Raw genomic sequence first — 14,143 nt, 5'->3', positions numbered from 1 at the left:
AAGCCTGTTGTTCCATCCTGGTGGTATTTAAAGTGCTTTTGTTGTTTTCTGGTTGCCATTTCACCAGATTGCTCAAGGAGAAAGAGGAGTATGAGGCTGCTGTGCTAGCAAAGGCTCCTGCCTAGATAAATGCTGAGGTTTGGATGCTTGCATTGCTCCATACTATCCATGTCTCACATATCAAAGTCACAATGACCTGTAAACGTTGGAGGAACAACTTGTGAATATTTTACACTGCCTGAGTGATGCTTGTGTGCACCAGGCAGCTGCTTTGCAATGTGAGAAACTAGGTGGATGGCGCTTCCAGAGGCATTTTGTTTGTGGCATTTCATTTTGCCCCTGTGGGACTACTTAACTTAGATCAGTTTGCAGATGTGTCTACACTTCACTGAAGAATCTGCTACTGTCTCAACTAAGATGACAATGCTAGGGCACCAGTGACTGTCTGGAACCAGAGACAATTGAGAGTGCTGAGCTGCCATCTGAGCTAGTTCTCTACATAAAGATTCAAAGTCAAGTCATGACTTCTTCTCCGTGTTTTTTTTTACATTTATCTTAATTAATAGCTGCTGCAATTGGGCTGCAATTGGTGTCCATTATACTACTTCATATTAGAAAGCTGATGCAGCCTCCTAAACATATTTACTACATCCAGCAAGAGCCAACAGCCTGAGTTAAAATGAACACCACAGCATTTAAAATTAATTGTGACAGGAAGAGGGTTGTAAAACATGATAGACCTGTATGAGACAGAATTTTGATTGTTTCCACCGTACTATAAGTAAAGTAGGAAACAGCACAGTTACAATTTTTTTTGCAGTTCTCTTAGTTACCCTTTGGTCAGCAGTACAAGAACTGGTCCTTATATTTTTTAAGTGTAATGAACAAAGAAGCTGTGAGTAGCCAAGGTAGTTTAAAGAATGAGTTTTGAATGCTCACCACTTGAGCACTGGAGGAATGTTCAGTGATTTTCTGATCTATGGAAATCAATCCTTAGAACTCTAGCTAGAAACCAGCACTAACTAGAGACTCAGTCAAGTAGAAAGTCAAGTAGAAAGCTCACAGTCGATGGAAATAGAATTAGTTAGATGTCATAATGCCTCCCTCAGCCCACATAGTCTTGGTGTCCTGTGATAGGCACGGGCACCTCTACTGAGAACTCTGAACAATGGTAGCAGGAGAGCTGAACCTGGAGGACAATTTTCTTTCCTGACACCCACATTGAAAGCAGAATTAGTTGTTTCCTTTGGAGTACATTCTCGGTTGTGCAGCTACCTGCAGGGATAAAATTCTAATAATAAATTTAGATGAATGGAAAATTGAATGTCTTTCTTGACTTTAAAAATAGAGCTTGTCCAGAAAACACAAGTTTGTTGGTAATCAGTATAGATACATAGCACACTGACGCCATGTTAACTATCTTTATGAGGGGTGCTTTTGATCACTGTTTATTTGTTTTCACTGTTCATTTATGGTTTTAGAAATTATTTACAATAGATAATCTTGAGTTCCTTCATATTGCAAAACTCTTTATGCAAACTTATAGTATTTTTTAGAATTTTATTCACTCTTGACTGCATTAATTCAGGAATAAGGCCGTCTGACAAAAGTAAACTTAAAATACATCAATTACTTCAAATAGTAAGTTATTCTAGTTCATGTCGTATGTTTACATGTGTTTGATACAGATATTTGGACCTGTTCAACAAATCATGAAGTTTAAAACCATAGATGAAGTTATCAAGAGGGCAAATAATACCACCTATGGCTTAGCAGCAGCAGTTTTTACCAAAGACATTGACAAAGCATTGACATTTGCAGCTGCCCTCCAGGCTGGAACAGTATGGTAAATAAAGCTTTTTTAATTCTTAGTTTAGATCTGCAGGTGTCAATACTACTAACTGTGAGACATATTCACAGTATTTTGCGTGGGGTTTTTTTTAATATTTATTCTTTGTAATCTTTATAGAGGTAGATCATTGTCTCTTCTGTTTATCTTTCCCATATGTTTCCCTATTATATGTGTTACTAAATAATTACTTCTTGTTAGCCATCATACCATTTTATGATAAACTTAGTCCAAAACAAGGAAATTGACTTGCTAAAAAGAAAAGGAAACATAAGCAAATTCTGTCAGAGTGCTCTTTACTTCAGGATCTGGGGATAGCCCAATGGATAATTAATGAGATCAGTTTTGATATTGTGTAAAGAAGTTAATTATGTGAAGTTCAGTGGCCATTAACCTGGGCAGAGCCTTTTCATTTCTGTAATGGGAAAGGCTGATAAAATGTGATTGAACAAAGAGAGGATATACAAGCTGGGAGGACTACTACAGGGCCAACTATTTCCAGCTATAGAAAAGAAGAGGCAACCTATATGGGGCTGGAAAAGAAAAAGCTAAGAAATGAAAGAGTGAAAGCTTGGAGGCATAGCAGGGTCTAATGACAATCACTGACAAAGACCTGCATTTCCCTACAGTTATTTCAATGCATCAGATGGAGAACAACCAATTTTACTTGAATGCAAAACCTGTGTCCAATTTACATTTTATCTGGAAGCACTTGCAACCAGCACAAATTCCTGCCCAAGTCCTGTGACCTAAGAACATATGCTTTCCAAAAATAAGCTAACAGTCTTGCCTTCAGAGTTGGTATTCTTTATATGGAAGAAAATTTAGAATAGAAGTGGAATATTTGGGATTTGCTCTTACATGATTGGTGGTCTAGGAATCCTCTAGCTATGAACAGAATCTCTTTTGTTGGAACCACTTGACTGGCAAGGAGGAGAGAATATAAGATATGAAAATAGAGAATATTTGATTTGACAAAGTTCTAATACAAAAAAAGCTTCTCAGCTAGGAAATGGGATGCACATTCTGTCAAAATTCTTCATACCTAAGAAGTTGCCTGTGAAATTCCTTTCTTACTCATTATTGTGTCTTCGTTCTCAAGCACAATACGGAATAAGGTTTAACTGAGTAGAACCAAACAAAACTTCCTAAATATATAATTAAGCTATCCTGCATTTATCTATTGGAAGGGTACATAAACTCTTCTGCAGAACACTTATCTGTGGATAACCCTTTGTGAGAGAGCTTGTACACAAATTAGAAATTTTATTGCAATGATCAGAGAAAGATAGGACTTTCTCTCAGCTTGAAGACCCTTGCTGAGTTTTAGTACCCTGATAATAACTGTAGTTGTTTTTGATGCTTCATTTATCTGAACTTCAAACTACATGTATTTTTGCAGATATATACATAGATGCAGTTTGTGACCATGACCATAAGCTTTTTAGAGGTGACAGAAAACCTCTGATTTTTCAGAAGTGAAAAAAAATTGTTTCGCACTGTCAAAAGTAATTTTCCTGTTCTTCTAGGGTTAATTGCTATAGTGCATTGTCTGCTCAATGTCCCTTTGGAGGTTTCAAGATGTCGGGAAATGGACGAGAAATGTAAGTAAATACTTTTAAAACTGTAGATTCACAGGAAATTCAAATGAAATTCCAAACCCTGACTTAAAATATGCATAACTAGGATGTCCAGTTTGAGACATCCTTGGCAAATAAGTCTCTAAAGTGCTTAGAGACATCATGTTGTCAGAGGCAACATCAACCAGCAATTCTTTTACAAAATAAATAAGAAAATTTCTTAGGGGCACACTTTTTCGATATGACTAATTCGCAGTATATCATGGTTTACTGCTAAGCAAAACTGACATCGTGTTTATGGTTTACAGTTTTTGCATATATAGAGAAACTCTCATTTTCATGAAGATCAATCTGTGGGTTTTTTGTGAAATCCCCTTTAAATGCTAGGTTTCGAAAACACAAGTCTTCCCAAAATCCTTGATTTAAGTAAGATTTTTCAGTTAAAATTTGTGAAAATAATGTTTTTAGAGTATGTGCCAGCCAGGCCAAAAGTTTTGATAAAAATAATCCTCTGTAGCCTTTTGATCTTTTGATCAGATATGTATGGGTGAGGCACTTCAGAGCTTCTCTTTATGTTGTTTCTTCAGAGATAAAGGCTAGTGCTTTCATACGTGCTCATCACTGGGCACAAACTGCTTCTGATGGCAAAGCTCCCACTGACTTCAAAGAAAACAGTCAAGCCAATGTTGAGAGCTTTAGAAAACTTGAAATTGAAACCCTTTAATAATTTAAGCCATTTTTATCAAATTCAGCTTTTCCTTTGTTTGGTGCGGGTGCCAATAATTGGGAGATAATCAATTCTGAATTACAGTCTTTTTCAGAAATATTTTTTTGATTTATTTGCTGGAAATAACAGACTATCAAAAATGTTCTCTATAACAGTACATTTTGAATGAAGGAATCTTTAATTCTAAGAAAGTTTTCAGGTTCAAATTCACAATTATCAGACCTATAAAAACATTCCCTCTATAGGACAAGGAAAAACTCATCACCAGATAGATGTCTGTCATGAGAAAATTTGTAAATATGTGACAATCATTTTTAGGAGAAGTGGAAAAACAAACCTATACTGAAAAAAATAGGATGTGGTTGTGTTAAGCTACTGACTTCCCTGATCTCAAAATAAAATTATCCATATAATTCTTGGAGTGATGATGCCATTATGAATTAAACTACCAAATATCATATACTAACAAAATTCCTCTCCAAAAAATGAAGGGAATCAGTAAACATTTTCACCCAGCACAAGTGTCCTGAGCACAGATTTCTGTTTTGCTTATATATCTATCTAATAAGACAGCAGTGAGTTCTGTGTAACATTATACTGTAGGAAACCCTTGTTCCACAGAACAATCAGTTATGTCTAAATAGTTTGACTGCGCCAGATGTCAAATAGTTAGGAATACAAACAAGCTTCATCTCATCACTGAAAACATAAAGGTGAAACATGTTCATAATGTCAGAGACTTAAACTCTTTTTCACTCTCTCAGCTTTCTTGGTGGAATAGTTTTGTCCCCCATTTACTTGAGATGAAGTTCATACTCTTTGACTCTGGAGAAAGCTCTTGACATCAGAAGAAGAGCTTTACAAATAATTTGCTGAACATACTTGTGAAGATCTAACATGCTCTTGATCTGCTGTACAGAAATCTGGTTTAGAAATACTCTAAATTAAACACCATTCACAGAAATAAAACTACTCTCTCTGCCATTTTTATCAGGAGACCATTGCTGTAGTTTTTCAAAAGGTTTCCAGGAGCAGTCTAGCTGCACAGCTGTCTTCCAAATATGTCCAGTGTACTTGTTACACATCCAGACAATTGCACACTACCTCTGAAAATCCAATATAGAAAAAACTCATATAAAAAGCATTAACATAAATGCTACTCTTGGTTCTCTTTTATATAGGGGAGAATATGGTCTTCATGAATACACAGAAGTTAAGACTGTCACCATCAAAATCCCTCAAAAGAACTCGTAATGCTGTTTGAGGTGCAGAAATTAACGTCTTCAAATGAATCTGAAAAGGCTATGTGAATTCTCAGTTGTCTTGTTGCCCACGTGATACATTAACTTTTCTGCTTTCTGACTGTATAAGTGGTACCTTCTTACATTAAAAATATAAGGAATAGCATAGAAAAAATTAATGTGATTATGAAAAAAATCTTTAACGTCTGGTTCACAGCTAACTCATTTAAAAACCCAAATCCAGAAATATCTACTCTTGTTTGCAGTTGTAGTTCTCTGCAGTGTTATGAAAATTTTCCTTTTTCAGTATATTCTGCAAGTACGGTTTGAATTTACATGCTCTTGTAAGTGTTAGATGTCAAGTTGTCCTTGCATTTGCTTTATGGCCTTAACAAAAATGCTAAAGAGTAGCCAGCAGATGTTTCTATGTTTCTCTAGATACATTTCTCAGACTATTAAAGTTGTTCATCATGCTACATGAATGTAATCTGTATGTTAAAAAAATATTAAAGTTCACCAACAAAACCTATTTCTTCTCCCTTCATTAGTCTTTTCTATTATACCAGTTTACCACTGGGCAAAATGTACCAGAGGCACCAGTGGTGTGTTCAGTTCATCAGAAATAAACTACATCTGCTACATGGAGGATAAAGACCCCAATATTTTGCCAGTATTACAACTGGAAAAACATGAACACACAGAACAGTAAACAATTTGCAAAGAGCCAGCACTTGGCTATGGTAAGTGCATAACAAATCTTACCAGACTTAGGGGCAAGACACCGTGAAGAGAAAGAAGAGGAGGGGAGGGAAGGCAATCTCCTTTGTGATTTACACCCGCTACATTTTTCCTGTACTCACATACTTTCATGTAACTAGCCTGTTCTCTTCCGCCTTCTTTTCTCCTCTAATCCATTGTCTTTTATCATCCTGTTTGCTCCTCTGTTCCTTACAGCTGCTTGTTCTCCTGAGGACCCTCTTTAAACACCCGTGTCCCAAGGTGCCTTCCACAGATCCCTAGGGGCTCAGCTGCCAGCGCCCCTGATGGCCTCTCAGCACCAGCAGCCACCAGGTGAGCTCTGGCATGGTGCCTTCAGACAGCCAGCCACAGCCTGCTGCTGACAGGCTCGTTTTGTGTCAGGACTGAATCCAGAGCCACAAGGCACCTCTTTGTTACACGGGCTCGGCCTTACAGACAGCCTGGTACACAGTACAAGCCCTGCCCAGCAATAAGAACATGGCACAACAAAAATTTTTAAGCCTCAAGTATGGAGAATTTGCATATGTATTAAAAGGAAAAAGGGTTCTGTTCATTTGGATACACTGGTCATTTTTTAATTATTTTTCTTTTGAATATTATAGTTGGAACAAAATACAGATGAGACTTTCAGCCTATGACTCTTCTTAGAATGCCTTTTTCCATTAAGAACTGGACATAAAATTTGTGGTATTTCTCTCCACAGCCTCTATACTGTCTATTTTTTGGAAGGCATCCATTCCAAATCCCATATTCATGCCTCTGAAGTAACTTCATAAGACATAGTTTTCAAACAAATTCAATTCTGGTCTCATATAAGAAACAAGTAGAAGACTAATAACTGAAAATAAGGAAGAATTAATCAAAAGTAATAGTGTACTGTGATATAATTATCAGAGATTTTTCTACAGAGGATAGTAGACAGAAGAAAGCACAGAAATAAATATAAATTGCAAATAAAGTGAAAAGCAAAGAAAAAATCTTTAAAAATAAGCTGCAGATAAAAACATGGCAAAATTATCTGAAAGTCTTTATGAAAGTGGCAATGAACATAGTAGTAGTGAAAACATAGATACAGTGAAGGATTTCATATTTTAAAAGAATGAAAAGCCATTTGAAGAGTTGGTGGATCTTAAAAAATCTTTACCATCTTCTGCTTTTGTATTAAAGACTAGAAATCTCAAAGAAGAATAAATAAGTCAAATTAAGCCTTTGTCCTAATTTTCTCTTGGATCGAGAGGATGATTCTGAAACTATATTCCTGATCTTCCTGACTTAACTTCTTTACCTGGAAGAAGGATACAAGGGAGCAAAACGGGGTTCCTTTTTGGTGACATTAAGCCAGCAGGCTCACACGTGGTTTCTGGTATGGTCCAACCACTGTAACCATTCAGCTCTTAGAAGCAGACTAGGGCTAATCAGAGTGTTCTTTGGCAGCACAGAACTGCAAATCCAGTCCTACCATGGTGCCTGTGACTGCAAGCCCAAGCAAAGCATGACTTTGGAATACAATGCAAGGAAAGGTAAAACACAGCATAATACAGCTCTTTAGGAGAAGGACCAATTGGACCCTTGTATGCATATATATATTTTTTTTTATCACTTGAATGTCTAAAATACTTTAATAGTGTTCTCAACATTATTGCGAATATGTATTTTAGTTCCTATTTGATAGTCTTGATGGGTAAAAGAAAGCTGGAAATGATCTTGTCATGTCAATTTTATTTTTTCAATGTGATCAAAATGTGACTTCTAGTAGCAACTTGAAGTTGCCATATTTCAAATGCCTTGAGTCAGAGAAGTGCTTTTATATGTATATTATGTATAGGGAAAAGAAAGAGGGAGAAAGGGAGAGAGTCAGTCATGCAGCCAAGGTTTAACACCTAAAGTTTTCAACAGAGTCAGATAGAGATTTGCATTGATCTGATGCCACACTGAAGTTGTTCCCAAGAAATGCCTATGTAAAGAGATATACCCTTTGGCCTCTAGTAAGCTTAAGGAATTCAGTATGTGTGTCATTCCCTTAAGGAGTTTAAATATGTTTGAAGGAGGCAAACAAGGGCTCAATAAATTTCATAGTCCAGTCTGACTTACATAAGCACATTTGTTCACAGTATAGGATGATGCCCAAGCCAGAAAAAAAGAAGTATATGGTCCTACTTGTTCCTCAACTGCCAGTTTACTGAGTCAAAGACCAGGGGTGGATTTTTCTCAGAAATGCATTCACTGTTAGTACTAATCACTCTGTTAATAAAAGAAATGTCCTTTCAAAATTAGGTGTGTTTGTAACTATGTTCATAGTATTAGAGTCTCCATCTGATGGTGAAATATCTCTGCTATGTCTTTGAATTACACCTGTACATGGGTATGATGACTTGTGACCTGAATAGGAATAAATGAAGACTTAAACTCTGCAAATATTACACAGGTGATTAAGGAGGCCTTTTCTCTCTGGGACTGAATCATTATCATGTTACTCCCATTATGTGCGAAGCAGTACCATTGAAATTTACTGGAATGAAACACGAGAAGAGCACTAGTTGATCTCTATGTAAATATTGCTTATAATGTTAGTGAATTTGTAGTCAGTATTTCACAGAGGATGAAATTTAATGAGAGAAATGAGCATGTCCTTTCAAGGCCCCTGAAAACTGACTGCTAGTGTCAGCAGCAGTTATTAAATGTTTATTTTATTTTTTGAAACCATGACATTTTACCAATAGTTCTTGAAGGCAATGGCTGTCTAGGTAAATAATATAGAGCAACATTCCAGCAGATTTAAATGGGACTACTCATTTTCCTAGTGAACTCTTTTTCTAATCCCTTAACACTAATAAAGGCACGCCTTTAATATTCACGGAAGTATGACTAAGGACATGATTTTGCAGTTTTGTTTGAAGGTTATTTGTTTTAAGCAATTTTATACCACACAGAAAAGCAAACTCTAGAAATCTGGAGTCCTTAGAACCATTTTCTTGTCAACAGTGAGGTGATCCCTGCCCCCTTTCCTGCCTCCAACACTCTAATTTTTTTTTTAAAAGAGAGGAAGCTTTTGAATAGCAACAGAAGGATAGAAGCACCCTTAGGCTATTTCAGTCAAAACAGTGAATTTGTAAGGAATTCTCATTCTGTTTCAAGAAAGAAAATTACTGATAATCCTTGACTACCAAATATGTTGGCCTTAAGACAGAGAAGAAAAGATATGGAAAAAATATTCAGAGCAAGAAAGGCATCTGGCTTGGATAAAAAGCGAAAATTCCCTGATGAAATAGGTTTTAGGGAGGAATTTGAAAGATGTGAACTTGGCAGCCAATAGGTTTTTGGGGAGAAGAGTAGGCCATCTGGGATGCAAAAGATAAGTGCAGAAAAGACAAGTGCAAGAAAAAGAGGGGAAAAGGAAGGGAGCAGTAAAGGAAGCATAAGGAGTCCAATGAGGAACAAAAGCAAAGGACAAAACAAAAATCACTCTGAGATTCTGAAAGATCTCATTGTAAGATCTCACTATAATTTTGAAAGACTTAACATGAGCTTTAATAGATGGAGTGTTCTTCTCCAGCCCCTCTATCACCCTGTTTGCTATCAGACTATTTTTGAATCGCCTGATCTCTCTGCTCTCCTTCTTTCCATTCAAGTCATAGTACAGTTCTCTTGATGTTAGTGCTGTTTTCCACATATTCCACCACTGAAAATTGAGATTTAGATAAGTTCTTATTATGGAAAGTATAAAATAAGGCAATAAAAAGAGATCTCTGGTAATTTGAAAACAATAGGTCCCTGTGAACTAAGTAGGAGGTCTGAAGGACTGAATTATAACATTTGTTATGCTGAGAGAAAAACAGTGACTTGATGAATATAGTGCTCTGCAAACGAAAGTAGAAAATCTGGAAGCACAACATAAATTAAGTCAGTCAGTTTAATGCTGCATGAAAAATAGTTCAGGATAGTGACCCAACAAACGGAACTGCGTATTAGGTGATCTGACTGTTGAAAATCCAGCTTGTGGAACCATCTTCAAAGAGCAGCAACAAGGTTGGTACCTACACAGTGTGGGAGCATGTCATGGAATGGACAGGCTAGAGAGCGGCCACACAGACACACCACAGACAAAAAACACTGGGCCTCAAGAAATAAGAAGCTACAATTGATGATATCCAGGCAGCTTATGGTGAGGAGCAAAGAACTTGCAAAGGGCTCTGGGACCAGCTGGGAGTGCCCATGCAGCCCATGACTGGCCAGAAGGCTTCTAGAACATTCTATGAGGGACTATATAGATGGATAATGAGGTGATTGGCTCTTGCAATTAAAAGATAACTATTGTGTGAATATTAATAAAAGTTTCAGTGATGTATAGTTATGTTATTGTAGTTTAAATGTCCTCTGTTCTCCCCATATTTCCCTTTTCCCCCCTGTACTGTTACCATCAGACAGCTGGGGTTGTCTAGGACAGGTAAAAAATAAGGCTGCACAGGTGTCCCTTGCATGGGGCAGTTGGGAATGGAAAAGCTTGTTGCTTAGGGGGTGCAGCATGGCCTGATCCCCACTAAGGTCACAAGAAAGCAGTCTCTGCCAATGAATGGCAAAGAGCTGACAGACTCTGGGAGGGGCAGGGTTGGCCGATGCAACCCCCAGGGGTATGAAGGACTGAGCATACATCTTGAAGATGAACCAGCCACATGGTATCCACAAGGGAAGTTCCCAGAGTTGTGCATTTTTCCTTATGCAGTCCTTTGTTGTATTTTTGTCAAGGTGTAATAAACCTTTTTAAATTTTCAAGGTGAGCTGTTGTCTCCCACACTATATATATATATGCGTGTCAGCGCCACTTTGGGGTCTTTGGGGTCTTCTGAAGCAGCCTCTTTATGTTTTGTTTTAAATCCTTCTTTGTGCCTTTTTATTTATTTAATACAATAAATAGCAGGTCAGAGAGATCACCATCAGTTGGACACATGCTGCAACACAGTGCTATAAACTGGCCGTGCAAAGGGAAGACACCATAGCTGTTTTACACATCCCTAGCAGGCCAAGCAGAGAGATTTGGCAGAAATAGTAACCAAAATACCATAAGGTTGTCATTGACAGAAGCTGAATAGAAGTAGTCAGCTCTCACAAGAAAAAAGATTAGTGCTGAGGATTTTTTTAAAGGAAGAAAGCTAGAACAGATAGCAGCAATGAGAGGATTTGTTTTCTTATTTTAGTTTCTATTTTCATATTGATTATAGTCTTATGTGGAGCATAAGATTATGACTAAATAACAGCTTGACAATTACAAATGATCAATACACCCAATCCAAGATGGCTCTAGACATGAAGAGCAATTTTACACACTCTGATAAGCTTTTAAGTTATTAAACATAGTATTGCACCTGGCCACCTTCTTCTCACTAACAGCTCAGAAAAATCCCTTACTTTTTCACATTCTTTATGAGTACCATTTCATATACTGCTAAAAATCTTTAATAATACAGCACGGCCCATGCAGCACAAACCCTGCTGCAGCAAACAAAATAGTGCTTTTGATCCTCAAACCTTGCCAAATGTTACAAACTATCGAGGCCTTATCTATGGCCTGCTTGCATGTTGGTGAACCCACTATTTTGGATTCTATATTGATTCTGAACACAGCTCCTTATAATATGCTCTGCTTATGACCAAGGAATACACTGTGGTGACAGCAAGAATGAGGCTGGTGACATTTGAGCAATATTTGAGATGTATTGCCGTAATAAGAGAGAAATGTCTGACAGGAAAGTAAGAGAACCAAGTGAGAGCAAACAACACTGTCCGCAATTAGCTACATTCAGGAACAGGAAAGACTTTTTGGGGGTGTGAAAAAAAAGAATGGAAGTGTCATGTGAACCTTCTACTTGGAGCATAAATATGTCCCATGCACAGACATGTTAGCACCTACTTTAGAACTCATACTATGGACAGGCATGGTGCATTACTAGCGCTGTGTGTGTTAGTCCACTGATTTGATGGCAAGCTTTTAAAGCTACAAGTTCCTGTGAACGAACAATCATGGTCAAAGCAATAGTAAGGAGGCAAAGGAGAGAAGTATTCGCAGCTCACAAAATCAAATTCCAAGAAAAAAAACTCTAAACGCTTTGGTTTTTTTGCTAGTGTCCCCTTAATATGATTGAGAAATTAAATTTTGGAGTTGTTTACATGCAAATTAACCATTATGAAAAGAATCCCCTCTATTGAGCTAAAGATACCTTGAAGTCTGATAAACAGCTTGTTTCATATCTTATATTTTTGCTGATTTTGTGATGGAAGGATAAGGCTTCCTTTTGTTTCTCTCTAGCCCTCAGCAAGCAAACAGAAGAAGACAATTGAACTCAATGATCTTAGAGGTATTGTCCAACATTAATGATTTTATTCTAATTAAAAATAATGCCATTAACCCTAATGAGAGGTCTAGCTCTTTGAGAAATTATATTAGGACCCTAAACCTTACACTCAGCAAAGCAGGATATATGTTTTCCTCACAATAGGTTTCTTCAGTCTTCACTGTGTAACTGCACTCCTTTTCAGAAAGGTCTACATTACCTTAACAAAATCATATCCAAAGGAAATATGTCCGTGCATTCACTGACACAAAATAGATCATGTTTGACAATATGTCATTAGCTCAAAAACCACCTAGACTGCGTCCTTTCCTGTATGTGATATACTTGCCACCACTAAGGCAGCCTTTCTAAAACCTTCAACATTTTATCTTTCACTTTTTCTTGCCTCTGAGAATATATAGACTTTATAGCTAACTTTCACTGGGTTTTTTAATGCTAGAAATTAGGCTGTTTAAATATATGGCTTTATGGATACCAGAAGACCACCTTTTAAACTTTTTATCCAAATGAATAATTTTTTATGAGATTTGTTTGTTGCACATGCTAATTTTTTTCCCTATTTATACTTTACTGACAGAAAAACCTGTATTTAAGTACTAATCCTATACAACACAAATATGAGTTCTATGCAAGTCATTTTATTATGGAGTATATTTACAATAACAGAACATGGCAAAACTTTATTTTGTAGAAGGAGATTATAAAAATAAAACACTTTGACAGAGCAGACATATAGAAAGAAAGAGACAAATGCCTTCCCTATCTCACCAAAAATGCCTGCCCAGGTCAAGGTCACAGTGGTTTCATTGCCTCTTTCTTTGCCTACTTCCCTAGCAAACAAACCATTGCCTGTGAGAAGAGTGGGGTAAGCCAGTCCGATGCAGGTTTTTGGGGGGGTCTATGGCACTAATGCAGCTGGAAAGCATCTGTAAAGAAGAGATTCACAGCTCATTAGGAGTTCATTCATGTTCCTTCTTCCTGTATGGGAGAAGCCAGTTGTGTACTAACAAGATTGACTCCTAGAGTCCAAAACTTTCCATCACCACCAAATCTAGCAAAGTCTGATAGTTTTCACTGTTAAATCTAGTATTCAGAATTGTCCAAGCTGGCGCTGCTTTGTGAGCAACAGAGACCACTTCTGAACAACTATAGCCCACACAAAATTTTCAGTCCCATCTACTAAGATTTTTTAAACAGAGTATTTTCAAGGAATGTCAACTGTCACTAGCATTAATTTTGATGGCTTGAGATAGCCTTGTCATTCAGACAAATATCTTCTATGAACATTGATATGCTCTGAACAGGAGTTCTTCATTGGAATCTAGTGCTTTACTCCCTCAGGACTGCTTGCGTGGCATTCCTCCTTTAGCTTCCAAAAACATGGTTTTGTCTGAAAGACACCCCTTAAATCTTTTATACTGAAAGAAAATGCACATCTCTAAAACTAATCTTTGTGTTGAATGGTTCATGGAATAAATTTTTTTGAAGATGAGACTAGTAACAGTGGTATTCAGACAGGAGAATGTAAAAGAAATGCGAGGACAGAAAAAAGATCACATCAGTTTAAAGAATCCAGAAATAAGTTAAATATTTAAATTTAAAATTCTTACTGTATAAATATGGCATTATATGCTTAAATA

The 14,143-nt window shown here is 37.0% G+C and overlaps 1 protein-coding gene across 1 annotated transcript in view; it reads left to right on the top strand.

The window, feature by feature from the left end:
• Positions 1–5,926, top strand: part of ALDH1A1 (aldehyde dehydrogenase 1 family member A1) — a 28,947-nt gene extending 23,021 nt beyond the window's left edge. Inside the window, exons 11-13 of the mRNA XM_058043938.1 lie at positions 1,689–1,846; positions 3,379–3,453; positions 5,338–5,926. Of these exons, the coding sequence (XP_057899921.1) occupies positions 1,689–1,846; positions 3,379–3,453; positions 5,338–5,410 (306 nt within the window). The 3' untranslated portion in view covers positions 5,411–5,926. The remainder of the gene's footprint in view (positions 1–1,688; positions 1,847–3,378; positions 3,454–5,337) is intronic.
• The last annotated feature ends 8,217 nt before the right edge of the window (positions 5,927–14,143 follow it).

This window comes from Melospiza georgiana, chromosome Z, assembly GCF_028018845.1.
Source record: "Melospiza georgiana isolate bMelGeo1 chromosome Z, bMelGeo1.pri, whole genome shotgun sequence".
Classification (NCBI taxonomy): domain Eukaryota; kingdom Metazoa; phylum Chordata; class Aves; order Passeriformes; family Passerellidae; genus Melospiza; species Melospiza georgiana.
Note: the sequence above shows the minus strand (reverse complement) of the source record. Positions and strands in the feature narration are given on the sequence as shown.